The 25,538-nt window shown below is 42.6% G+C and overlaps 1 protein-coding gene across 1 annotated transcript; it reads left to right on the top strand.

The window, feature by feature from the left end:
- On the top strand, positions 1-25,301 carry LOC120538552 (scavenger receptor cysteine-rich type 1 protein M130-like). Its single transcript, XM_039767946.1, has 5 exons — positions 1-4; positions 2,763-3,074; positions 23,952-24,070; positions 24,485-24,689; positions 24,928-25,301. The coding sequence occupies exons 1-5, from the start codon at positions 1-3 to the stop codon at positions 25,299-25,301; spliced, it is 1,014 nt and encodes a 337-aa protein (XP_039623880.1).
- Positions 25,302-25,538: the final 237 nt, after the last annotated feature.

Here is a 25,538-nt window from a genome sequence, read left to right as displayed (position 1 = left end):
ATGGGTAAGACGCGTGTCAAACAAATCTCACAGTCCAAAAGTTTGTTTTAAAATATTTAGTGAAAGTTAAAAGCAAATAATCCACATAAGAACAAAAAGAAAAATAGTTACACACATAGAATAAAGGCAAAAAAAAGGAAAAAATGTATCTTCTATAAACTTAGCTTTTCTTAAGAAGCTTTGGTTATTTCTATACTTAAAGGTTCTCAATTTCTTCTTCTGTATGCCTTAAACATACGGTTCAACACTTAAATCTTTTACTTTACAAGTTACTTCACACTCAAAAGGCCCGTAGGCCGTTTGGGGCATAGACATGCGCCCAGGCACGGTCACGTGCGCAAGCACGAATGCGAGAACAAACAAGAACACGGTTAAAAACCGTATGCCTCTGTACCTGACACAAGGCAAGGCTAGACACTAACTGGAGAACATTGTTTACTCAATACTGTTAAAAAATGACAGGAAAATACCAACTCAATTCTATTCACGGGGGTTATAGGAACCTCCCATATTTTATGTGTATAACTATTTTTCTTTTTGTTCTTATGTGGATTATTTGCTTTTAATTTTCCCTAAATATTTTAAAACGAACTTTTGGACTGTGAGATTTCTTTGACACGCGTCTTACCCGTGCCTGATTTAGCCTTATACATCGGCGGCTACAGCAATAAAGAATCTTTATAAATGAAAAGATTTATTTGCAAAAATAGCCAAATACAGAAAAAGGCTAAACAGAGCAAAAACATGACAAGTTGCCTAAAGCAAATCAATCTCAATATGTTAACTCAAAATATTTTACCAAAGCAAAAACAATTAAGTAAGGCAGAAAGTTGAACACAGAAAGCTGCAATTTAACCAATGATTCCCACTCCTGAGGCTTTTCTGTCAGTCTAAATAGCCTGAGGGAGGACTCAGGAGTGGTAACATCAGGATGGTCTCACCTCTTGGAACTCCACCTAAAAATACATGGAACATAAATAAATTTAAAGCCACAGTACATTATTTACCATTAATAAGCAAAACTGACAGAAATCACATAAAAATATGAAAAATAATAATACAAAGACAACAAAAACATCAATAAGACATTAAATCAGAAGTTAATACATAACAACAAAAACATCAATAACACATTAAAACAGAAGTTAATACATAACAACAAAAACATCAATAAGACATTAAAACAGAAGTTAATACATAACAGTGTGAATCTCCCAGCATGTTTTTTTTATAAAAAAGCCTTGTATCCTTTTACCTAAACAAAGAGTTAAGCTCATTAATTCCAAAATTGTAAATCTCAGAAACGTGTCTCCTAAAGAACCCTCCAATCACTTTATTTATTTTTTTAATGGTTATTAAAAAGCTTTAAAAGTTAACTTTAACAGAACAACATTTTCATCTGTAGGTATCAATGTTGGTGGTGGCACAGCTAAGCAATGTTTAACACTGCTACCTTGGCATAAGGAGGCTTGGGTTAACTTCCCATGTGCTACCTGCTTGGAGATTTCAAGTTCTCCCTTTGCCTTTGTGTGTTTCCTCCCACAATCCCACTGGTGTTGCTAAATTGACCTTAGTGTGTGCTTGACTGTGATGGACTGGTGCGCTGTCTGGTATAAGATTCAACTACACTATGTCCCTGGCATGCATTAGCAAGTTAAGAAGATGAATAGATCAAAGGATGGTATCAACGTGGGACTGCCAAACTGGAGACGGTTAGTAAACAAGAATAAACAATATATATTATAGCACAAAGAAAAAGTACAATCTGATAGCCATTTCAATCTCATGTAAACAATTACCTAATACCTTGCTAAAACAACAGGTCATTGAGAATCTCTGTAATTTTCACTTGTAATAAATAGTGATGCCTATAAAGGCACATCCTGTCTCTTCAGATTTATGTTCTATTCTTAATAATTTGTTGTTGGATATTTTCTTCATTATTCTAGAAATCTATAGACATTTCAAATGTCTCAAATCTTTGTATCTTCCATTTTGTTTAGATTTTGGCCTTAATAGGAAACAACACGGCAGTGATGTAACTTCACTAAACGGAGTCACTTCAACTTCAATTTTAAGAGACACACAACAATTGTAGTAATCATGAGGTTAGAACCTGCAGCTGATCTAAAAATAGAGAGATAAAGAGCAAAATATCACATGAACAGAAAAGAGAGCATGTATTCCAAGCATTAACATCATCCATGCCAGCCAAAGCCATGTCACTAAAATACCATTGGACTTTTTAGGAAACGTAGCCAGTAAATTATAGTTATATTTGTAGGAAATATAACATATGTGCATAATGGACAGTACAAAAATATATGAAGTGAAAAGAAAAGGTGCTGGAAAAAATTTAAATATATTAAATTTGTATATAACTGTTGATTTTTCAGGTACAAAACTGGTTTGTATATATCAGTCATTGTCAGCTTTGTGATGGCAAGCTTTAATAACACAGCAGGTTAACTAACAGTTTCAGTTATTCCAGATGTTTTTGAGTCTACACATCAAATTCAACAAGACAAACATGTCTTTCAGAGTATTGATACAGAGGAGGTTAAATGATAGTGTACACAATTGAAATCCTTTCTTTGACAGCTATTCCATAAATCAGTATAAGCATAAACTGTGATCATTTCGTTTTTGTAAATGTGAAAGAGTAGGAACATTAAATATAAATGCAGTGCCTTATCTTCATTTATGACAGAATTTCATTTCCCTTTGATTTTTTCACCCTGTTTTCTTTTGTCTTTGTCCAGACCAGAATTTTGGAGTCAGACTGTCAGGTGGCCCCAGTCGATGTGAAGGATGGGTGGAAGTTTATTACAAGAAGGACTGGGCAAGAGTCATGATGGAATCCTGGAGTTCCAGAGATGCCACAGTGGTGTGTAGACAACTTGGCTGTGGCACTAGGACTCAAATGCCAAATTCTTCACAATACAAGAAAAGCAGTAAAACTGTGTGTCTAAAAGGCTTTCTGTGTTCTGGGAATGAAAAACATATGGGGTCCTGCTGTCAATCAAAGGAAAGCATTTGTGCAGAAAGTGCTAATGCTGCAGTCCAATGTGTTGGTGAGTGAGCATTCATTTCCTAACTTCAAGAATAACTTATCCAAATTGATGCTTCTGAAATGACAACTTCATTTTTCTCAGCCTCTTTCCACAATGAAGGGTATACATATGTCAGCATAAAGTGTATTACATTCTTCAGGCCTATTTATTCCTTGCACATTCACTTAACAAAGAGGGTCTGTGAGAGTCTACATGATGCAAATGTGTTCAACAGCCAAGCATGTATGTGTCTGCTATTGCATGCCTTTTTAGTTTTTTATGTCAGTGTGGTCTTGCATGTGCACGTCAACTGTTCATGTGCTAGTCAAAAAAACATGGATGTGTTAGAATCGAAGGCCAGAATGCAGTGAGAAATAATTCTGCACATGATTATACAAGGAGAACAGGGTGCCCATCACCTGTCTGTGACCGTTCAGTTTTGGATTATAAACGTTCCTTTAGTGCAGGGCTATTCAATTGGCCCGCGGGCCACATGCGGCCCAGAATCAACCTCCGAGTGGCCCAGCCCGTGGTTCCGCCCATAGATAATAAATTAAAATATATTATTCATAAATTGTTATAATATAATATATATTATAATATAATATAATTTAATATATATATAGTATATTAATATAAATATAAAGTATTTAATATGTCTATGGTCCCCCTAAAAGCGCGCATTCCTACGTAAATTACGTAGCCTGCAACGCGCAAACAATGCAGAGCGCACCGATAGTAGCTTAGATTACTATCAATATGTCTTTCTCAACACTGAAACATAAAATTGCCAATGAAAACCGTAAGTTTAACCCTGCCTGGACTGACAAATACTTGTTTATTTTACCGCCACATCCAAACGCCAAACCGATGTGTTTAATTTGTAATGACTGTGTTGGAGTATTTAAAGATTACAATGTGCGGAGGCATCATGTTGAGAAACACCACACTTTTCGCACCAATTTTCCAGAGGGATCTCAAGAGAGGGCTGCAAAAGTGCAGAGTTTGATTGCATCTTACAACCGAGCAGTACTACCATGGTGCGGTCATTCACAGCCCAAGAGAGAGCTACTGCAGCTAGGGTTGCCACCCGTCCTTTAAAATACGGAATCGTCCCGTATTTGAGAATGAAATTGCTCTTGGCCCCCAAGGGATGTGGCCCCCGCTGCAGTATGCGTCCCTTATTTTTTTGCATTAAAAGTGGTAACCCTAACTGCAGCATCCCTTCGTGTTTCCTGGATACTGGCAAAAAAGAAAAGGCCATTCACAGACTCTGAAACCGTGAAGGACTGTATGCTGGCTGTCATGGATGAGGTGATAAATGACGATAAAATTAAAATGAGCGTGGTATCTGCTATAAAAAACGTACCTGTCAGATACTTCAAACATTCGTAGGGTTGAAATTCTTGCTGCAGATGTGTATGAAACGCTGTTAAGAGACCTGATGAAAGCTGATACAATGTCTGTAGATGAGTCCACAGACAAAACTGGTACTGCTCAGTTGTGCATATATGTCCGTTTTTTTGATGACAAATGCTTCCGAGAGGAGCTGCTCGGCCTACTGCCGTTAGTAGGACACACAACTGGCGATATAGTCTTTGGGAAAATTTCCGCCTTTTTTAAAGACAGTGGTCTGGATATGAAGCTTGTGTGCATGCTTGTGACAGATGGGGCTCCGTCCTTGACAGGGAAAGTGAATGGTTTGGCAGCACGTTGGTCCGCTGTTGCACCTCAGTTGATCTCCTTACACTGCATTGTGCATCAGGCGTGTTGTGCACAAAACTAAGCGGGGCTCAAAACGACAATGGACAGCGTTATGGCTATAATTAATTTTATTCGCTCCACATCAAGCCTCCAACACCGCTTATTCCGCATGCTGCTGTCAGAAATGTCTGCTGAGCACCACGACCTTCTTTTGCACAATGATGTGAGATGGCTGTCCAAAGGCAAAGCACTGGAGCGTTTCTGCGGTCTCAGAGAAGAGATCATAATTTTCCTACGCGGCAGCAAGCAAAAAAAGGCAGAAACGCACTTGATTCGCATACTGGACGACAACTTCATGGCCGATGCCTGCTTTCTGAGCGACATATTCAAACACCTGAACGATCTCAATTTGGGACTACAAGGCAGAGACAAAACTGTCATCGACCTTGTGGAACAGATGCGCGCATTCCAAGTTAAACTGGACCTTTTCGCAAATGATTTGAGCACAGGCCGAATGCTGCATTTTCCGACACTCCGCAAAGGCATCTTACCCCCCGCACAAATCACGGATGTAATGACAGATTTCATTGCGATGTTGAAAAATAACTGCTGGTCGATTGGATGGACTTGATCTGCCCAGTTGGCCGTTTTTGTCAGAGACCCGTTCACTGTTGAAACAGAAGGGTACTTATCCGCCAGAGCTAAGAAACTGGTCCCTTCCATTGACGAGGGGAAATTCACACTCGAACTTGTTGACATGCAGTCATCTGTAACCATGGCACAGCAGCTTTCCACTAACGGGCCTGCAATGTTTTGGACTGATGTCAACGCACATCAGTTCCCTAACATTAAGAAAGTAGCGATCGTCATGCTCAGTATGTTTGGATCAACATATATATGTGAGTCAAGTTTTTCACACATGAACTCCATAAAAAGCAACTCTCGTTGCTCCCTGACTGACCATACTCTCCACCAATGCCTTCGAATTGCATTGACAACTTGACAAATTACGAGCCTAAAGTCACTGCTCTAGTTCAAAACAAAAAATGTCACTTCTCCCAGTAAGTCAGCAGGGTAACTGTAGCCTACAATACATCAATATAATGTGGGATGCGTAACAGAGGCATGCCTAATCACACATGGTGATTTAAAATATGTTCCCTCAGTGTTGTTATAGTTGTGAATACTGTGCACTTTTTATTTTATGCACTTTGAGATGTTCCTGGGTCAAATGTGTGCAAGTTGTTTATTTTGTTTCAAAAGGAAACAATGTTATTTCTAATAGCCTACTACTGTGCACTATTTTGTTTTATGCACTTTGTGATCAGATAGGTCAGATATGTAGCCTAGGTCAGTTTTTTTTCTTTTGTAAGTGGAAAAAATAAGGGCTACCTCAGATTCTGTTAATTCAGCTCTTTTTGTATGCACCTTTTGCTCTGCAAACTGAGCAATGTTAAAAGAGAAACAACGAATAAACCTTATGTTTTTCAATAAATTTGTTTGTGTTGGTTTTAAAATTTGTCATTACGAGCTGCTTTGCCGCTAAAATGACTGGTCCAGCTAACCTTCTTGGTTTGACAATCTGGCCCAACTGAATTTGTAATTGAATAGCCCTGCTTTAGTGTATAGTGTTAAGCTACTGCCAGTGTTCAATTCTTACAACCTATTCATTCTCTCTGTCTCTGCATCATCTTATCTCGTTTGTCCAAGGAACTGGATTAATTATGACTGAGAGTATTGATTGATCATATTATTATTGTCTTTGTGCTTTGAAAATAGTGGAAGTGTACATGGCTCTGTAGATTGAAGAAGTTTTGAAAATTAAATCAATGTGGAAAGTGGTGGTACAGTAAAGAGATGCCTCTTTTAACTCTTGTTATACTGTACATATAAACCTCTCTTATTATGTGAACATATATAAACATCTGAAAAAGAACATGTCTTCTGTCTGTCTTATTTGGACATCATTTTGCTAATCCCACAATCCAGAAACAGACTTCTTGGGTTGATTAATACATGGTAATTGGTCCAGTCTGAGTAAATTTGTTTGTGTGCACACTTGAAAATATAGCACAAAATGACAACCATCTGCTTTTACCTTTTGTTTGTTTTTTTGCCAACTGGTGGTTCATCATTATGATGTGTGTCCACTACAAGACGCTTAACAAGACCACTTTCAATTGTGATTTTATGTTGCAAACTTTGCCTACACAGCACATGTGCTGTCTTACTAGCATAAAATACATTCAACGAAATACAGAAACCATGCCTTTAAAACTGAAATTGTATTTGTGAAAAAAATATGCTGAAAAAATGTCTTTCTATTAAATGAATAAATGAAGGGCATTGCTAAAAATGTGTCAGAGAATGTTATGGTTAATCTGTTTTGCATTTTTTATTGTACAGTTTAAACTAGCATATGGTTTCTCATTGTGTAGAGTGATATGAGAAAAACTCTGTGAGAATATGTCACTATCCATTTAAGCATTCTTAATGCATGAATGATTAAAACAACATTCCAAACCTCTACAGTAACTCACATTTCTTTTTTTTTTGATCTGATTTGTGTTTTCACATGAGCTGACACACAGATTCACAGTTTAAAATATTGGGTAGAAACCAGAAAGTTTCTCGCTGTTTGAAACTGCCAGCCAGTGAGTAATGCTTGATCCTTCAACACTTGCAGTTAAATCGGATGAACTTAAATTAAATGTTTAAAATAAATCACTAAATAGTTCAGATAATATTATCTGTGCCTGCCATTATTACACTTGGTACACTAAATGGTACACTAAGTCAATTGTATTGAGGTTTCTGTATGCGTGAGACTTTTTTAGTTGCCACCTTGCATATGTTTGAAGGATACAAAATCTGCTTGGCTTTTGGCTTTTTGAGCAACAGTGTAAACGTGCAGCATTATGTTGTGTAGGATGAATTTTCTTTTGGCTCCAGCTTCTTGTATATTCGCTCACAGGCGATTTGTTTGTGATTTTTAATTTTTTTTTTTTCTGTTACTTGATGCTTTGTCTTGTTAAAAAAAGTTATATTAGTAAAATAAAGTACAGTATATGGGCAAGAGAAGGGAAATTGCGTCTTTTCTGATTAACTGATATAATCAGCAAGTGTGGACAAATGCTATTTGATAAGTTTTAATATTATAATAGCCCAGAAGTTATACCCATTTTTTCCAGGGTCAAACATAAAAGTGTGGCTTGATGGCTACAGAGGCTCATCCTCTGCCAATTTCCCTCAATGCTCTAAGTAGCCAATTCTCCAGTTAGGACCTAATTGATCGCTAACAAGCACAAGTGCATGCCTCCTTTTGCAATTTAAAAAATAGAAAGAAATTACCAATAAGTTGCATTCTTTGTTAATGCAACATAGACTATTATTTATTATCCCATTTTAAACTAAAATATGTTCTATGATAATGATTGCTATTATTTCCGCTGGTTGGTGTGCTGGTTGTGTTGTTTTGCATGATGACATAGAAGGTACTGTAGCTGTAACATTTTTGCCCAACCTATGCATATTCACTTTGAGTATAACACCAACTGATCAAGAGAAAGTGGATAAGCTGTTCTTTAGTAAGAGCTAACATGAAATCACATTATATTTCACTCCTGTTTTTAAATGAGTGGTGATTTTTATACTTATCTACAGTAAATGCAATTTGTTAATTGCATATTCCCTCAGTATTTGAAGTTTTTCATTTAGACTCAAATTTGCTCCCATAATTCAAAAGCTTACATAATGTTTTTTTCTGGTGACACAAGAAATGCTATGATGGGTGTTATATTATATTGTACTAATTATTTATATTTTTCTACATTCCCCTTATTAATTTTGTGTGATCTGATACTGTATTTGTCTATTTAATGCTGCAGATTATGCATCTGATGTTTTTTTTTTTTCATTTGAGTATTTTGTTTTTGTTAATTATATTTTACCAGTATTTGGTGCCATTTTGTTTGGTTATGCTCAGTGCCATTTTGTGTTCCTTTTGTTAGGGTTGCTCCAGCATTGCTATCTAAAGCTGCGACCTCTGACTAATTACTTATGGGGATTAAAAGTCATTCAGAAAGGTCACATTCTTATCTGACTTGACAGATTCCAAAACCCCTTTTTGTCTTTGTTCCCTTGCTTTGAAACAATTCCTTTTTAAATAAAGAATTTCTGGCTTCAGGCTGTACTAGTTTTTTGACTTTTGATCAGAAGTCACTTTTTGATTTTTGTCTTGTGCTTTGGCTTTTCTTTACTATGCTGTTTACTTCCTGGTTACAGCTTACAGCACCTTTGCCTATGGACTTGATTTGTCTCTTGCTTATTTAACAAAATATTTTTGCTTTACTATCATAACAGTGGATTTGTGTGTGTGAATGACTGTGCCCTCTGAAAGTGTTTTTGCTAGCATAGACTCATAGACTAAATTTCTTAAACGTCATTCAGCCTAACATTGTTTGTGATCCCAGTTCTAGTACAGTATATTCATTCTAAAGTTTTCCATTTCTTAAAACATTAACCATTAATTTTTGAATGTATCCTACTTCCTGTATGGTATCCTGGACATGGAATTACACTGTATCTGTTGGTACTGTTTATTCACTCTAATATTTGTTATATCATTTTCAGATTTTGATTGTTGAAGTTATTTTTTTCTGTGTTGGTTTACTTTTATGTTAACCCAAGATACTGAAGCCTGAACAAAGGGTGATTTACTTCCTTGACTTGCTTAGTGGTAACTCCTTCAATGGTGCAAAACTCAGCAAAATATTAAGGTTCTTACAGGAGAAAGTTAAATACATGGTGGATGGGTTGTTCATTTATGCCCTATGTTCTGAAGAGCCTATGGTTCAGTTTAACCATTTTCATGAAATTTCATTTTAGTTCATCTTTTATTACAAGAATATGCTTATACTTTTAAAAACCACAAGTTTCATTCTCCACTTACTTCATGACTTGCAGCGCATTTGAGATTTCCATAGTGAGGGTCAGAGCTGAACCACCAAAGGATGAGGCTGTTCTGTGCCATCCTATTAACTTTATAGGGTTTACTAGCAGAATACCCGCGCTTCGCAGCGGAGAAGTAGTGTGTTAAAGAAGGTACAAAAAAGAAAAGGAAAAATTTTTAAAATAACGTAACATGATTGTTAATGTAATTGTTTTGTCATTGATATGAGTGTTGTTCTCATATCTATTTATATATCTCTATCTCTATCTATCTATCTATCTATCTATCTATCTATCTATCTATCTATATATATATGTTGTTCTCATATCTATCTATATATAAATATCTCTATCTATCTATCTATATATATATATGTTGTTCTCATATCTATCTATATATATATCTATCTATCTATATATATATATATATATATATACCCGCGCATGGCAGCGGAGAAGTAGTGTGTTAAAGAAGGAAAGAGAAAGAAAAGGAAACATTTTGAAAATAACGTAACATGATTGTCAATGTAATTGTTTTGTCACTGTTATGAGTGTCGCTGTGATATATATATATAGCAAAATACCCGCTGCGCAGCGATGCCATGTGTTAAAGAAGTTATGAAAAAGAAAAGGAAACATTTTAAAAATAATGTAACATGATTGTCAAAGTAATTGTTTTGTGTATTTGGCAGCAGCGCCACAAGTTGTTTTCGGTAGCTGCATCAGAAAATGTGCCACTGCACGCCTGACACGCCTCCTTTTACTGTTTTCTCACAGCTTGGATTGCTGCTGTCATATATATACACATACATATCTTCATATCTACATATCTATATACATATCTACATATACACACATATATATATACCTATCTACATCATATATACACACACATACATACATACACACACACAAATTATATATATGTGTGTATGTATGTATGTATGTATGTATGTGTGTGTGTGTATATATATATATATATATATATATATATAATGTAGATAGGGGGGTGTGTGTATATATATATATATACACATACATACATATATATACACATACATATACTTGTGTGTATGTTTGTATGTGTCTATATATGTGTGTATAGCTTTGGTCACTGAGTGCAAGGGAAAAATAATAAAATATAGTCTATAAGTTATTAAACAGTAAAACATTAACGTTTTAAGAAGTACAGGTACATTGAGCACTACTGGAGTGGTTGCGGGTAAACTACATTTTAAAGACGGTGTAACAGAACAGGTAAGTAGAACTAACAGCAGCTAAAATGTATATGGATCATGTCTCGGTAGTAGATCCCTTTTGAAAGGCGCTACACGACGGCTGTGGTATAGAAATTACATTTTCTATGTGAACATTCAAATTTGTGCCTCTGGTAATGTGCCTTACCGGCATTTAAAGAAAATTAGTTTTGTGTCCTCTGCAGTGTTAAGAGAGAAAGGCTTTGGTTTGGGATAAAAGGAAAAAAGGTGTAAAGAAAGGAAAGTTGCCTTTTTCTTTTATATAGTATAGAGAGATGTGTTCGCTGACGTTATGATCGCCTTTTGGGGACAGTCGCGGTGGGTCTTGTGTAGACTGGTGAGATGTCTCTGCCATTATTTGGCTGTGATGGCACTGTCAGTCCTCCACTCGTGTGTGTGTCTTCATAATCCGAGCTGACGACCTCATAATCGTATACGTGCAAAAGAAAGTGTGAATCGCCTTAATATTATTTTGCCGTGGAGTAGAAAAGGGGTCCCGTGTTTGCACTTGTCTGGGCTATAGCGCAGGGGGAGGATGAAAAAAATTAAAAGTGCTCACTTTGACTTAAGGCAGAAGCGCAGTCAGCGTCTCAAAGGCCGGCACAGCTATGTACATGCGATGGCTGCTCGACTTTTGCTGGGCAGGAGAATCCAGTTTTTGCAGACACGTTCATGATATCAAAAGTCTCAGCGCTCTTTGGAGGTCATTCATATATATATATATATATATATATATATATATATATATATATATATATATATATATATAGCAAAATACCCGGCCTCAGCGGAGAAGTAATGTGTTAAAGAAGTAATGAAAAGAAAAGGAAACATTTTAATAATAACGTAACATGATTGACATTGTCATGAGTGTTGCTGTCATATATATGCCTGCCTAAATAAGTCACCTCGCTTTGCTCTTACTTTTTACCGCTCATTTAATCATGGCTAGTGGCGGAAAAATTATAAAATGGAAGGAGGATGGCTTTACCAAAACAATTATTGATGGCGAATCGATTATTCATAAAGCTTGAATTGGTGATCTGTTTTTCTGTGTTAACCTCATATTTTTCATACTTCTTCTCAAACTAAGGTGGTGCAAGGGTAAAATGAATCGGGATGCGCTGATCAATGTAATCGGTGTATCAGGAAATCATGCATTGACAAAAGCTCCCCTTTGCTTGTAATGCAAAGTGTGATTAAATGCATTATTTTTAACGCGTTATGGAGCACATGCATCGAAGCTTCTCAGCTGTGCTTGTGCTAAGAAAAGGAAAGATTTTAAAAATAACATAACACGATTGTCAATGTAACCTTTTGTAAGTAGTGCCTGGAGGATTCAGTGTGGAGAAACTCTAGAGACAGCGTGTGTATTAACTTGTGGATTTTTCTGTGAGTATTTGGTGGCAGTCTGACGAAGTTGCTTCGGAAGACGGCGTTAGCGGAGCTCAGCTCAGAGCGAAATGAGATGAATGGGAGGGGAGATGATGACGTGACTACCCCACCCGCCTTAACTGTCAATCCCCCACAAACACAGTCTCTCGGAATTTGCATAAGCACACCCCTTCACCTACAATTTTAACTTAGTTACAAAGTGATCAAAACTCTCGATTATATCCTGCGTCCTCTCATTAAACTTGTATCCCGCATTACCTGTGGGCATGTGAAACGCCAGCGGTAGCCTGTCTATGAACTTAATTTAAAGTTTAGGTTTACACCTTGCTTTCTTTCCAAAGTAGCAGCACTCATGAATATGGTAGTATATGTCACTCGCTCGCTTCTTATTGTTTCGCTGCCTTCTCAATTATATAATGCATGTTTTCTTAAGCGCTTTTTGGAGGTCTTCCTGGTTTTCTATGTACTGCATTGACAGTCAGTTCACGTGATTACGTGGGAGGCGTGATGATGTCACACGAAACTCCGCCCCCCCACGTCTTTCCAGCTCAACTCCATTACAGTTAATGGAGAAAAATACCTTCCAGTTATGACCATTAGACGTAGAATTTCGAAATAAAACCTGCCCAACTTTGGTAAGTAAGCTGTAAGGAATGAGCCTGCCAAATTTCAGCCTTCTACCTTGTAAGAAGAGGAGACCAGAGACGTAGAAAGGTTTGGGGCAACTCAGAAAGAGCGTCAGTGCACCCCGCCCCCCCCGGGCAGATGTATAAACAGTATTTTCCTAAGCCCTTCAGCTGCTTCCCATGCACACGTGTGTGACAAGACTCCCCCCTCAGCCCAGACCCGTCGGGTCGGGCACCTGCACCGAGGTCGTGGGCCTGGGAGAGGGCCATCGGCATTGGCATGAAGAGACCCCTGTCGATGAACGAGCATATACTTGTACTGCTGCAGGTCAAGAAACCACATCGTGACCCGTTTCGACTCCCTGTGAAGGGCCATCCACTTCAGAGGTGCATGATCCGTCACCAGAGTGAACACGTGACCCAAGAGGTAGTACCGCAGCTGAGTTACCGCCCATTTGATCGCCAGAGCCTCTTTCTCCACCGCCGCGTACCTGGTCTCCCTGTCCAACAGTTTCTGGCTCAGGTACATAACGGGGTGTTCAACACCGTCGACGCTTTGGCTCAACACGGCACCCAAGCCTGTGTCCGAAGCGTCCGTCTGGAGGATAAAAGGGAGAGAGAAGTTAGGGGAGATTAAGATAGGTGCTGAAGTCAGAGCCCTTTTTAAGTCACTGAATGCAGCCCCCGCTTTGTCAGACCATACCACCGTATTAGGAGCTCTTTTCTTTGTCAAATCGGTCAAGGCGCGCTCTCGGAGAAGCGAGGCACAAACCGGCGGTAGTACCCGCCAAACCGAGAAAGGATTGGACTTGCCGCTTGGTTTTGGACGGGCCAGGCCATTATGGCTTGCAACTTGGAACACTGTGGCCTCACAGTACCCCGGCCCACTAGGTAGCCCAAATATTTGGCTTCCCTCAATCCAAAGAAACATTTCTTGGGGTTGATTTGGAGCCCGGCCTCTCCCAGTGTCCGTAATACTGCTGTGACCTGCTGTATGTGTTCCTTCCAGGTGCTGGAATAGATGACACGTCATCCAGATAGGCAGCACAGAACGAGTTATGGGGCGGAGCACTTTGTCCACCAGACGCTGAAAAGTCGCAGGCGCCCCGTGTAACCCGAATGGAAGGACACGATACTGCCAGTGTCCGCTAGGAGTGCTAAACGCGGTTTTTCCTTCGCGGACTCCGTTAAAGGAACCTGCCAGTACCCCTTTGTCATGTCAAGTGTAGTCAAGAATTTGGCTGGTCCCAGTCTCGAGGAGGTCATCCACGCGAGGCATGGGATAAGCATCAATCTGGAAACTTGGTTAAGCCGACGGAAGTCATTGCAAAACCTCCAACTGCCGTCAGGCTTAGCAATCAAGACGATGGGACTGGACCAGGGACTACTACTTTCCTCGATTACTCCTAGTGCCAGCATTCGCTTGATTTCCAGTTCCACTTCTACTTTCTTTGCCTCCGGGAGTCTGTAGGGTCGCTCACGGACGATCACCCCCGGGTCAGTCAATATGTCGTGCGCAATCAGAGAGGTCCGACCGGGTTTTTCACTTACCACCTCTGGGACAGAGGATAGCTGCTTGAGCTCTTGTTTCTGTCTGGGATAGCTGCTCGCCAAATTAAGGGAACTTACTTCAGCGAAGAGAGCAGGGCTGTCCGGAGGAGGCATCGGGATCCCTCTCCTTCCACGGTTTCAGCAGGTTTACATGATATATTCGCTCAGCTGGTCGGCATTGGGCTGTTTCACCAAATAGTCAACCAATCCCTTCCTTTCCTTAATTTCGTAGGGGCCTAGCCAATGCGAGCAGTTTAGAGTGAGAAGTTGGTACCAATACCATGACGCGATCCCCCGGTTGGAACTCCCGGAGAGTCGTGCCACGGTCATAAAGGCGGGCCTGTGCTGATTGCGCCTCCTCTATATGACTTTTTAGAATGGTCTTATTGCATCAAATCTATCGCGCAATTGGGCGATATATTCCAAAATATTAGTGGAGGGCTGTGCCTCCCCTTCCCAGCCCTCTTTTAAAATATCCAATAAACCCCGGGGTTGTCTTCCGTACAGTAATTCAAATGGAGAGAACCCCGTAGAGGCTTGAGGAACTTTCCGATATGCAAAGAGGACAAGGGGGAGGAGTTGGTCCCAATTCCTCCCATCTTTGCTGACTACCTTACGTAGCATTTGCTTGAGAGTTTGATTAAATCTCTCCACTAGCCCATCGGTTTGAGGATGATACACCAAGGTTTTAAATGCTTTATTTTCAGTAACTTGGCAGTCTCCTTGAACGTTTCCGAGGTAAAAGGCGTTCCTTGGTCCGTCAGGACTTCTCTAGGAATGCCTACTCTGAAAAGACTCCTACTAGTTCCGTGCAATATTTTTGTGGTAGCCGAGCAACGGAACGGCTTCAGGGAATCGGGTAGCATAATCCACGAGGACGAGTATATATTTATGTCCTCGGGCTGAGGGTTCTAGGGGTCCTACTATATCAACCCCAATCCTATCAAAGGAACGTCAATAAGGGGAAGGGGAACCAGAGGAGCACGGTCCCTCCTAGGAATTTGCCGCAGTTGACATTCCGGACAGGAAATGCAAAAGCGCGAACCTCCTCATTAATCCCGGCCAGAAAAAGCGGAGCTTAATTCGCTCTAATGTTTTATCGGGCCGAGATGCCCTCCAAGAAGGTGGGAGTGTGCTAACTCGCAAACCTGCCGCCGGTAGGTCCGCGGGATTAGCAACAACTTCCGGACCTTCCCCTCATGTTCAGCGACCCGATACAACAATTCATTATCAATGACAAAGTGAGGTCCCTGTGGCATGGGCAAATCGCGCGTTGGCGTTAACGAGAACCACTGCATTCTTTATGTGTTTCAGAGAGTCGTCATTCCACTGTTCTCTCTTGAAAGAAGCCGGTGTTGCTCTAAACTGAAAGTGCAACTCAGAGAGAGGGTCCGGTCTGACCTCAAGGGGCGGAGATTCCTCCCTCGCTGCCGGGGCGCTAGTGGATGACGTGGTAGCCCGGCGGTCCGGGAGTGTCTTCGTCACTCTCTTGGCCTACCGCCCCACTCCCTGTCGGCTGATTACACGGTGTGGAAGCAGCTTGAGATGAATCGTTGTCATCTATAACGAGGCCATAAGTTTTTCGGGGAATGCTTTCTAAACTACCGCCGTTACTATCAGACCAGTCTCGCCGAGGATTACGGAAGCGGAGGATCCGGATGCACCGCCACGTAAGCTGTCGAAGGGTTCCTCCGAGACATACGTAACACCGGGCGGTATTGTATGTGCGGATATCTCCGTGTATACATTTTAGACTGGTCTTCTTTTTAATCCACTGTTGTGGTAGAATAAAACGGCGAGCAACGACAGACACGTTACTGCCGGAATCGAACAGCGCTGTTATTTTATGACCATTAATAAGAAGCTCCCCCGTATGTTTATCCGCCAGGGGATTGCTAAGGGCACACAAACAACCCCGCCATTGTCCCCTACGGTCCGCCTTGTTCCCGACAGGTCGCAAGCCAGGCGGCCCGGCGACTTCGGAACAGGCTCTGGATTGCGTGGAAGGGACTGCTTTAGTAGGACATAGCTCCCGGTAGTCCACAGAGCGGCTGTTCTGCCTTCCCAGGTTTCACAGCCGGCTTCTGGGTTTGCAAGGTTTGTAGCAGCTCGTCCATAGAATGGAATTCGCCCCAGGCCGGCTGGGCAAAATCCTGGGGTAGCTTTTTTAGCAGCAAAAAACAGGCCACTTGCTGCACTGTAAGGGGATCTGTAAGGGGGTCAACTCGAATGGCCTGTAAGAACTGGAGACCAGAGGCGTGGAAAGGTTTGGGGCAGCCACCCGTTTAATGCGGTTTCCCGGCTGCAAAAGTATTTGAGGCATTTTTAAACAGTTTATCACAATAGGAGTCCAAAACAGAACTGCCTGCCAGAGCAAAGGCAGTGTGCTTTATAGCACAGAGGGCGGAAGTGATGTCGTCCTCTGGGCCGGAACTGGAAGTGACATCATCCTCAGGGCCGGAACCGAAGTGACCTCATTCTTGGGGCGGAACCGGAAGTGATGTGTCCTTCCTGGAAATGGCGGGTCCTGGTGGGATTTCCCGGGTGGGACCTGCAGAGAACTCAGAAAGAGCGTCAGCGTACCCCGCCCCCCCCTGGGCAGATGTATAAACAGTATTGTCTAAGCCCTTCAGCTGCTTCCCATGCACACGTGTGTGACAAGACTCCCCCCTCAGCCCAGACCCGTCGGGTCGGGCGACCTGCACCGAGAGGTCGTGGGCCTGGGAGAGGGCATCGGCATTGGCATGAAGAGACCCTGTCGATGAGCGAGCATATACTTGTACTGCTGCAGGTCAAGAAACCACCTCGTGACCCGTGGATTCGACTCCCTGTGAAGGGCCATCCACTTCAGAGGTGCATGATCCGTCACCAGAGTGAACACGACCCAAGAGGTAGTACCGCAGCTGAGTTACCGCCCATTTGATCGCCAGAGCCTCTTTCTCCACTGCCGCGTACCTGGTCTGTCTGTCCAACAGTTTCTGGCTCAGGTACATAACGGGGTGTTCAACACCGTCGCCGCTTTGGCTCAACACGGCACCCAAGCCTGTGTCCGAAGCGTCCGTCTGGAGGATAAAAGGGAGAGAGAAGTTAGGGGAGATTAAGATAGGTGCTGAAGTCAGAGCCCTTTTTAAGTCACTGAATGCAGCCCCGCTTTATCAGACCATACCACCGTATTAGGAGCTCTTTTCTTTGTCAAATCGGTCAAGGCGCGCTCTCGGAGAAGCGAGGCACAAACCGGCGGTAGTACCCGCCAAACCGAGAAAGGATTGGACTTGCCGCTTGGTTTTTGGACGGGCCAGGCCATTATGGCTTGCAACTTGGAACACTGTGGCCTCACAGTACCCGCCCACTAGGTAGCCCAAATATTTGGCTTCCTCAATCCAAAGAAACATTTCTTGGGGTTGATTCGAGCCCGCCTCTCCCAGTGTCCGTAATACTGCTGTGACCTGCTGTATGTGTTCCTTCCAGGTGCTGGAATAGATGACAACGTCATCCAGATAGGCAGCACAGAACGAGTTATGGGGCGGAGCACTTTGTCCACCAGACGCTGAAAAGTCGCAGGCGCCCCGTGTAACCCGAATGGAAGGACACGATACTGCCAGTGTCCGCTAGGAGTGCTAAACGCGGTTTTTCCTTCGCGACTCCGTTAAAGGAACCTGCCAGTACCCCTTTGTCATGTCAAGTGTAGTCAAGAATTTGGCTGGTCCCAGTCTCGAGGAGGTCATCCACGGAGGCATGGGATAAGCATCAAATCGGAAACTTGGTTGAGCCGACGGAAGTCATTGCAAAACCTCCAACTGCCGTCAGGCTTAGCAATCAAGGCGATGGGACTGGACCAGGGACTACTACTTTCCTCGATCACTCCTAGTGCCAGCATTCGCTTGATTTCCAGTTCCACTTCTACTTTCTTTGCCTCCGGGAGTCTGTAGGGTCGCTCACGGACGATCACCCCCGGGTCAGTCAATATGTCGTGCGCAATCAGAGAGGTCCGACCGGGTTTTTCACTTACCACCTCTGGGACAGAGCGGATAGCTGCTTCGAGCTCTTGTTTCTGTCTGGGGGATAGCTGTTCGCGAAATTAAGGGAACTTACTTCAGCGAGAGAGAGCAGGGCTGTCCGGAGGAGGATCGGGATCCCTCTCCTTCCACGGTTTCAGCAGGTTTACATGATATATTCGCTCAGCTGGTCGGCATTGGGCTGTTTCACCAAATAGTCAACCAATCCCTTCCTTTCCTTAATTTCGTAGGGGCCTAGCCAATGTGAGCAGTTTAGAGTGAGAAGTTGGTACCAATACCATGACGCGATCCCGGTTGGAACTCCGGAGAGTCGTGCCACGGTCATAAAGGCGGGCCTGTGCTGATTGCCGCCTCTATATGACTTTTAGAATCGGTCTTATTGCATCAAATCTATCGCGCAATTGGGCGATATACTCCAAAATATTAGTGGAGGGCTGTGCCTCCCTTCCCAGCCCTCTTTTAAAATATCTAATAAGCCCCGGGCTGTCTTCCGTATAGTAATTCAAAGGAGAGAACCCGTAGAGGCTTGAGGAACTTCCCGGTAGGCAAAGAGGACAAGGGGGAGGAGTTGGTCCCAATTCCTCCCATCCTTGCTGACTACCTTACGTAGCATTTGCTTGAGAGTTTGGTTAAATCTCTCCACTAGCCCATCGGTTTGAGGATGATACACGAGGTTTTTAAATGCTTTATTTTCAGTAACTTGGCAGTCTCCTTGAGCGTTTCCGAGGTGAAAGCGTTCCTTGGTCCGTCAGGACTTCTCTAGGAATGCCCACCGTGAAAAGACTCCTACTAGTTCCGTGCAATATTTTTAGTGGTAGCCGGCGCAATGGAACGGCTTCAGGGAATCGGGTTGCATAATCCACGAGGACGAGTATATATTTATATCCTCGGGCTGAGGGCTCTAGGGTCCTACTATATCCACCCCAATCCTGTCAAAGGGAACGTCAATAAGGGAAGGGGAATCAGAGGAGCACGGTCCTTCCTAGGAATTTGCCGCAGTTGACACTCCGGACAGGAAATGCAAAAGCGGCGAACCTCCTCATTAATCCCGGCCAAAAAACGGAGCTTAATGCGCTCTAATGTTTTATCGGAGCCGAGATGGCCTCCAAGAAGGTGAGAGTGTGCTAACTCGCAAACCTGCCGCCGGTAGGTCCGCGGGACTAGCAACAACTTCCGGACCTTCCCCTCATGTTCAGCGACCCGATACAATAACTCATTATCTATGACAAAGTGAGGTCCCTGTGGCATGGGCAAATGCGTGCGTTGGCCGTTAACGAGAACCACTGCATTCTTTATGTGCTTCAGAGAGTCGTCATTCCACTGTTCTCTCTTGAAAGAAGCCGGTGTTGCTCTAAACTGAACAAACAATTCAGAGAGGGTCGGTCTGACCTCAAGGGCGGAGAATCCTCCTCGCTGCGGGCGCTAGTGGATGACGTAGTAGCCCGCGACGGTCCGGGAGTGTCTTCGTCACTCTCTTGGCCTACCGCCCACTCCCTGTCGGCTGATTACACGGTGTGGAAGCAGCTTGAGATGAATCTTTATCATCTATAACGAGGCCAAAAGCTTTTCGGGGAATGCTTTCTAAACTACCGCGGTTACTGTCAGACCAGTCCGAGACATATGTAACACCGGGCGGTATTGTACGAGCGGATATCTCCGTGTATACATTTTAGACTGGTCTTTTTCTTAATCCATTGTTGCGGTAGAACAAAACAGCGAGCAACGACAGACACGTTACTGCCGAATCAAACAGCGCTGTTATCATATGTCCATTAATAAGAAGCTCTCCCGTATGTTTATCCGCCAGGGGATTGCTAAGGGCACACAAACAACCCCGCCATTGTCCCCTACGGTCCGCCTTGTTCCCCGACAGGTCGCAAGCCAGACGGCCCGGCGACTTCGGAACAGGCTCTGGATTGCGTGGAAGGGACTGCTTTTGTAGGACATAACTCCCGGGTAGTCCACAGAGCGGCTGTTCTGCCTTCCCGGGTTTCACAGCCGGCCTCTGGGGTTGCAAGAGCTGTAGCAGCTCGTCCATAGAATGGAATTCGCCCCAGGCCGGCTGGGCAAATTCCTGGGGTATCCGCTGTAGCAGCAAAAAACAGGCCACTTGCTGCACTATTTGCAAGGGGGTCAAATCAAATGGCCGTAGCCACTCACCCACCTGTTGCCAGAGAGCCATAGCCTGCTCTGACAGCCCTTTAGTTGGGTTAAACTCCCAGTCTATTATATTCTTCACCTGCCGGCCTGGGGACAGCCCATCGTTAACAGGGACCTTGGTCCCGATGGGCGGCTCGGCTTTCCTACCCAGAAGAGCATACTGAGCCACTCGTGTGTTTTCCCCAGAAGCCAGCCCACGCCTGTGGGTCCCCTCTACCTTCTCCACGAGATGGGTTGGTAGCCCCGGGTTATGCTCGTGGAGCAGAGCCTGCACCGCGTCCTTCCTGACCCTCCGGCGCACTCCCTGCCCCAAACTCGGCCCCGTACTCACCCACCTGGTTCCTTGAAAGTTCGTGTCCCGGTTCTTCGGGACACCATCCTGCCGGCTACGCCACTGTAAGAACTGGAGACCAGAGGCGGAAAGGTTTGGGGCAGCCACCCGTTTAATGCGGTTTCCCGGCTGCAAAAGTCTTTGAGGCATTTTTAAACAGTTTATCACAATAGGAGTCCAAAACAGAACTGCCTGCCAGAGCAAAGGCAGTGTGCTTTATAGCACAGAGGGCGGAAGTGATGTCGTCCTCTGGGCCGGAACTGGAAGTGACATCATCCTCAGGGCCGGAACCGGAAGTGACCTCGTTCTTGGGGCCGGAACCGGAAGTGATGTGTCCTTCCTGGAAATGGCGGGTCCTGGTGGGATTTCCCGGGTGGGACCTGCAGAGAACTCAGAAAGAGCGTCAGCGTACCCGCCCTGGGCAGATGTATAAACAGTATTGTCTAAGCCCTTCAGCTGCTTCCCATGCACACGTGTGTGACAGGCCGTAGCCACTCACCCACCTTTTGCCAGAGAGCCATAGCCTGCTCTGACAGCCCTTTGTTTGGGTTAAACTCCCAGTTTATTATTTCCTTTACCTGCCAGCCTGGGGACAACCCATTGTTAACAGGGACCTTGGTCCCGATGGGCAGCTCGGCTTTCCTGCCAAGGAGAGCATACTGAGCCACTCGTGTGTGTTCCCCAGAAGCCAGCCCACGCCTGTGGGTCCCCTCTACCTTCTCTACGAGATGGGTGGTCAACCCCGGGTTATGCTCATGGAGCAGAGCCTGCACCGTCCTTCCTGACCCTCTGGCGCACTCCCTGCCCCGAAACTCGGCCCTGGTACTCACCCACCTGGTTCCATGAAAGTTCGTGTCCCGGGTTCATCGGGGACACCATCCTGCCGACTACGCCACTGTAAGAAGAGGAGACCAGAGACGTAGAAAGGTTTGGGGCAGCCACCCGTTTAATGCGGTTTCCCGGCTGCAAAAGTCTTTGAGGCATTTTTAAATAGTTGTTATACAACACAGTCCAAAACAGAACTGCCTGCCTAAGCAAAGGCAGTGAGCTTTATAGCACAGAGGGCGGAAATGATGTCGTCCTCTGGGCCGGAACTGGAAGTGACATCATCCTTGGGGCCAGAACCGGAAGTGACCTCATTCTTGGGGCCGGAACCGGAAGTGATGTGTCCTTCCTGGAAATGGCGGCTCCTGGTGGGATTTCCCGGGTAAGACCTGCAGAGAACTCAGAAAGAGCGTCAGTGCACCCTGCCCCCCCCTGGGCAGATGTATAAACAGTATTTTCCAAGCCCTTCAGCTGCTTCCCATGCACACGTGTGTGACAACCTACACGGGAAGTTGGAGAATTAGTGATGAGTGAGTGAGTGAGTGAGTGAGTGAGTGAGGGCTTTGCCTTTTATTAGTATAGATAGAACCAATGTTGTTACATATTCAGATTGATTCAATTTTATTAGAAAACTGGTTTAAGAATGACCTTCATGTGGATGGTTGTTTTGGGAGCTGGGGGTGGTTCCCTGTGGCATCACTCTGAACCATCTGAAGAATAAAGAAAGGATACACCATGAATATTTTGTTGTTTAGCATTATTATCTCACTTCTCAGTACAAATATTTTAGAATCTTACAGTTCTTCAAAAAAGATAATCAAAGTTATATCTACAAAAAAAGAAAATGTTTTCTACCTCAGGATTACTCCTAATTTTGATAAGGCAGCTGCTCTGTTTTTATTACATTTTGACCATGTTTTCTATTGTTAGAACGTGATACTTGAGGAGAAAACTCTGTCTGAAGACTATATTTAATTCTTGTCTGTCTTTAAAATACTATCATTTCACTGAATCTCCCCTTTAAACCAGATATTAAAGCTCTTTCAAAACCTCTATGCTATAAAAATTTCATATAGCCCTCTTTGCCAGCTGTGTCATTTTGATCTATTTAGTCTTTTTATTCATCTGTTCTTAGTTTGTCCTCTAGTTCATTACTTTTTAGTCGATGTTTGTTATTTCTATTAGGTTTACTTAATAATCCTAATTTACTTTTGCTGGGTAAGGATTTACTGTTATTGGAGACATTTAATATGTCCTTTACAAGTTTGCAAACAATGTTTTTGTTCATATTTCTGCACAAATTTTCCTGAAGTCTGCGGTTAAATTTACCTGGAACTATCCTACTAGAATAAAAAAGGCCTCTTGGAAAAACCTTCACATTTTGTCATTGAATGCAGACATGTGCTGCTAAAATCCCTAGCAGGCACTAACAGTAGCCTGGAAAAGGGCCACATTTAGAGGCAGAACAGGACTGCAAGGAACTAACTCTGCCCCATATAGCCATATAGTAGGGCCCTGTCTAAATCAATTAGTCCCAAATAAGAAAAAAAAATCTCAATGTTGTGAGAAGAGTTCCTACAAATAATCACAAAACATTTGATTACATGTGCCAAAATACAATATGCAAAATCACAAAAAAAAGAAAGCAAGGTGTTGTAAAAGTACTAATTGAAGGCATTATAACTGGCTATTTCTATGATATGATGTGTACATTATGCTTTATATTAGCTGTTCTATAATTCAAAAAATACTGTAAAACAATTCACAAAACAAATTTATGGTGTAATTATCTAACATGATTGCTGCTCCTTTTCTACTCTTGGTTGAGTTATCCAAAAATAAATTGAGGCTTATACTTTCAGCATGGCACTGAAAGTGACAGAAAATGCCTGGCTGTAAGTACGTCACAACATTCTTCCTCTTTTACAAATAAGTAGCTAGTGTGACATTGTTTAAACTGATATTCAGAAAGTCATAATTGTAGATGGGGTGTTTTCTCCAATTGCATATGGCTGTTGGACTTAGGTGGCTAGTTTTAATTGGTTCCTGGTCACAATTTTTTGCGTCTTATTTCTGTTTTCCAGATCATTTGGGCCTCAGGCTGACTAATGGAACAAGTGTCTGTGATGGAAGACTGGAGATATTCTATAATGGATCCTGGGGGACAGTGTGTGATGATTCCTGGGACTTACCAGATGCAAATGTAGTTTGACCGTGTTCTGACGATTTGTCCTACTTTGTCGAAGCATCCTACCGTAGTTTATTTATTACACACTATGTCAACAGAAGCAACAGGTTACTTGGCATGAATGGTATATACACCGTATATGTTACATCCATCCGTTTATTATAAGTCGTAACATTAAACTTATAATGTTATACTATTTCATCATTTAACATGTTGTATTTAGAAGTCGTCTATCAAATTTATGGAAATGTTAACATTTCTCAATTTATTCTATATGCATCATTTAATGCCTGAAAGAGACACAGCCTGATGCAAAGATTTCACAAGACGGTCATTACTCGTGCATGGATACAATGGCCTGTACAAGATTAAAAGTAATTTTGGTCTGCGCATGCGTAGTATCAGTGAGTAGATCATTTTGATGGGTAGGATCTTTCGTTAGAACACCGGCAGCTCCAGTGTGAGGCAGCTGTAAAAGCCATAACTCCAGTCTCATATGGACCAGGAAGTGGACACATTTGGCTGGATGATGTGCACTGTCAGGGGAATGAATCATCTCTCTCGATCTGTACACATCGAGGATGGGGACAACATGACTGCAGGCATAAGGAGGATGTGGGAGTAAATTGTACAGGTAAACTAATTATATTAGTAGTCAGTGTGTAAGCTTGTCAAAAGTTGAAAAACATTACTTGTCCAGAGTATACATGAACTTGAAATTGCTACTTTATTCTGTGTTATCCAAAACCTTAAATCTTTAATAGTGATGTTTAGTAATTTATCAGGTGCTCTGTATTTTTACTAATGTATACAATACTTCAACAAACATAATAACATTTCATTTGTACTTTTTTAAAATTCCATTTTGAAAGAATTCAAGATGCTACGGTTAACAGATGGCTGCTCTGGACAACTTCAGGTTTTCTATAATAACTCATGGGGCAGCGTCTGTGCAAATAACATGGATAAAGCAACTGCTGACAAGATCTGTAAGGAATTAGGCTGTGGAAGTCTTAAGTCTGATGTTAAAGAAGAATTATCAAAGCTGGACCCTGATCCAAAATGGCTGGACAATGTGAGATGTAGAGGACATGAGGCTTCCGTCTGGCAGTGTCCCTCTTCTCCCTGGGGTAAAAATACATGCACCAGGACTGAAGTAGCAGAATTCTCTTGCTCAGGTAAAAGGACAAACAAAAATATCTTTTTTAATACTGTCTTTGGAATTCAAATATTACTGATCTTATAGTGGTAAATATCTATGACATCTTTTTTTTTTTTTTATCCAGCTGTGATTTACCATATGAAGGTGTATGTAGTCACCAAAACAAGCACAAAAAAATAATTGTCTCTAATGGTACAGTGTGATATCCCGTGTAGTGGGAAGTAGCCCCAGCCTAAACTCTGGACATCTGATAGTTCATGAACCGAACGGGATCAAATGGAGAGATGAGACACAGACAAAAATTGAAGGGTGAATTGTGCA

The sequence above is a fragment of the Polypterus senegalus genome, chromosome 11, assembly GCF_016835505.1.
Source record: "Polypterus senegalus isolate Bchr_013 chromosome 11, ASM1683550v1, whole genome shotgun sequence".
NCBI lineage: Eukaryota > Metazoa > Chordata > Cladistia > Polypteriformes > Polypteridae > Polypterus > Polypterus senegalus.
This window is presented reverse-complemented; position numbering and strand designations above follow the sequence as displayed.

Coding starts and splice junctions, on each gene's coding strand:
- LOC120538552 (XM_039767946.1), top strand. Junction 3,075..23,951: donor TGCTGCAGTCCAATGTGTTG/GTGAGTGAGCAT, acceptor TCTGTTTTCCAG/ATCATTTGGGCCTCAGGCTG. Junction 24,690..24,927: donor TGTGGGAGTAAATTGTACAG/GTAAACTAATTA, acceptor CCATTTTGAAAG/AATTCAAGATGCTACGGTTA.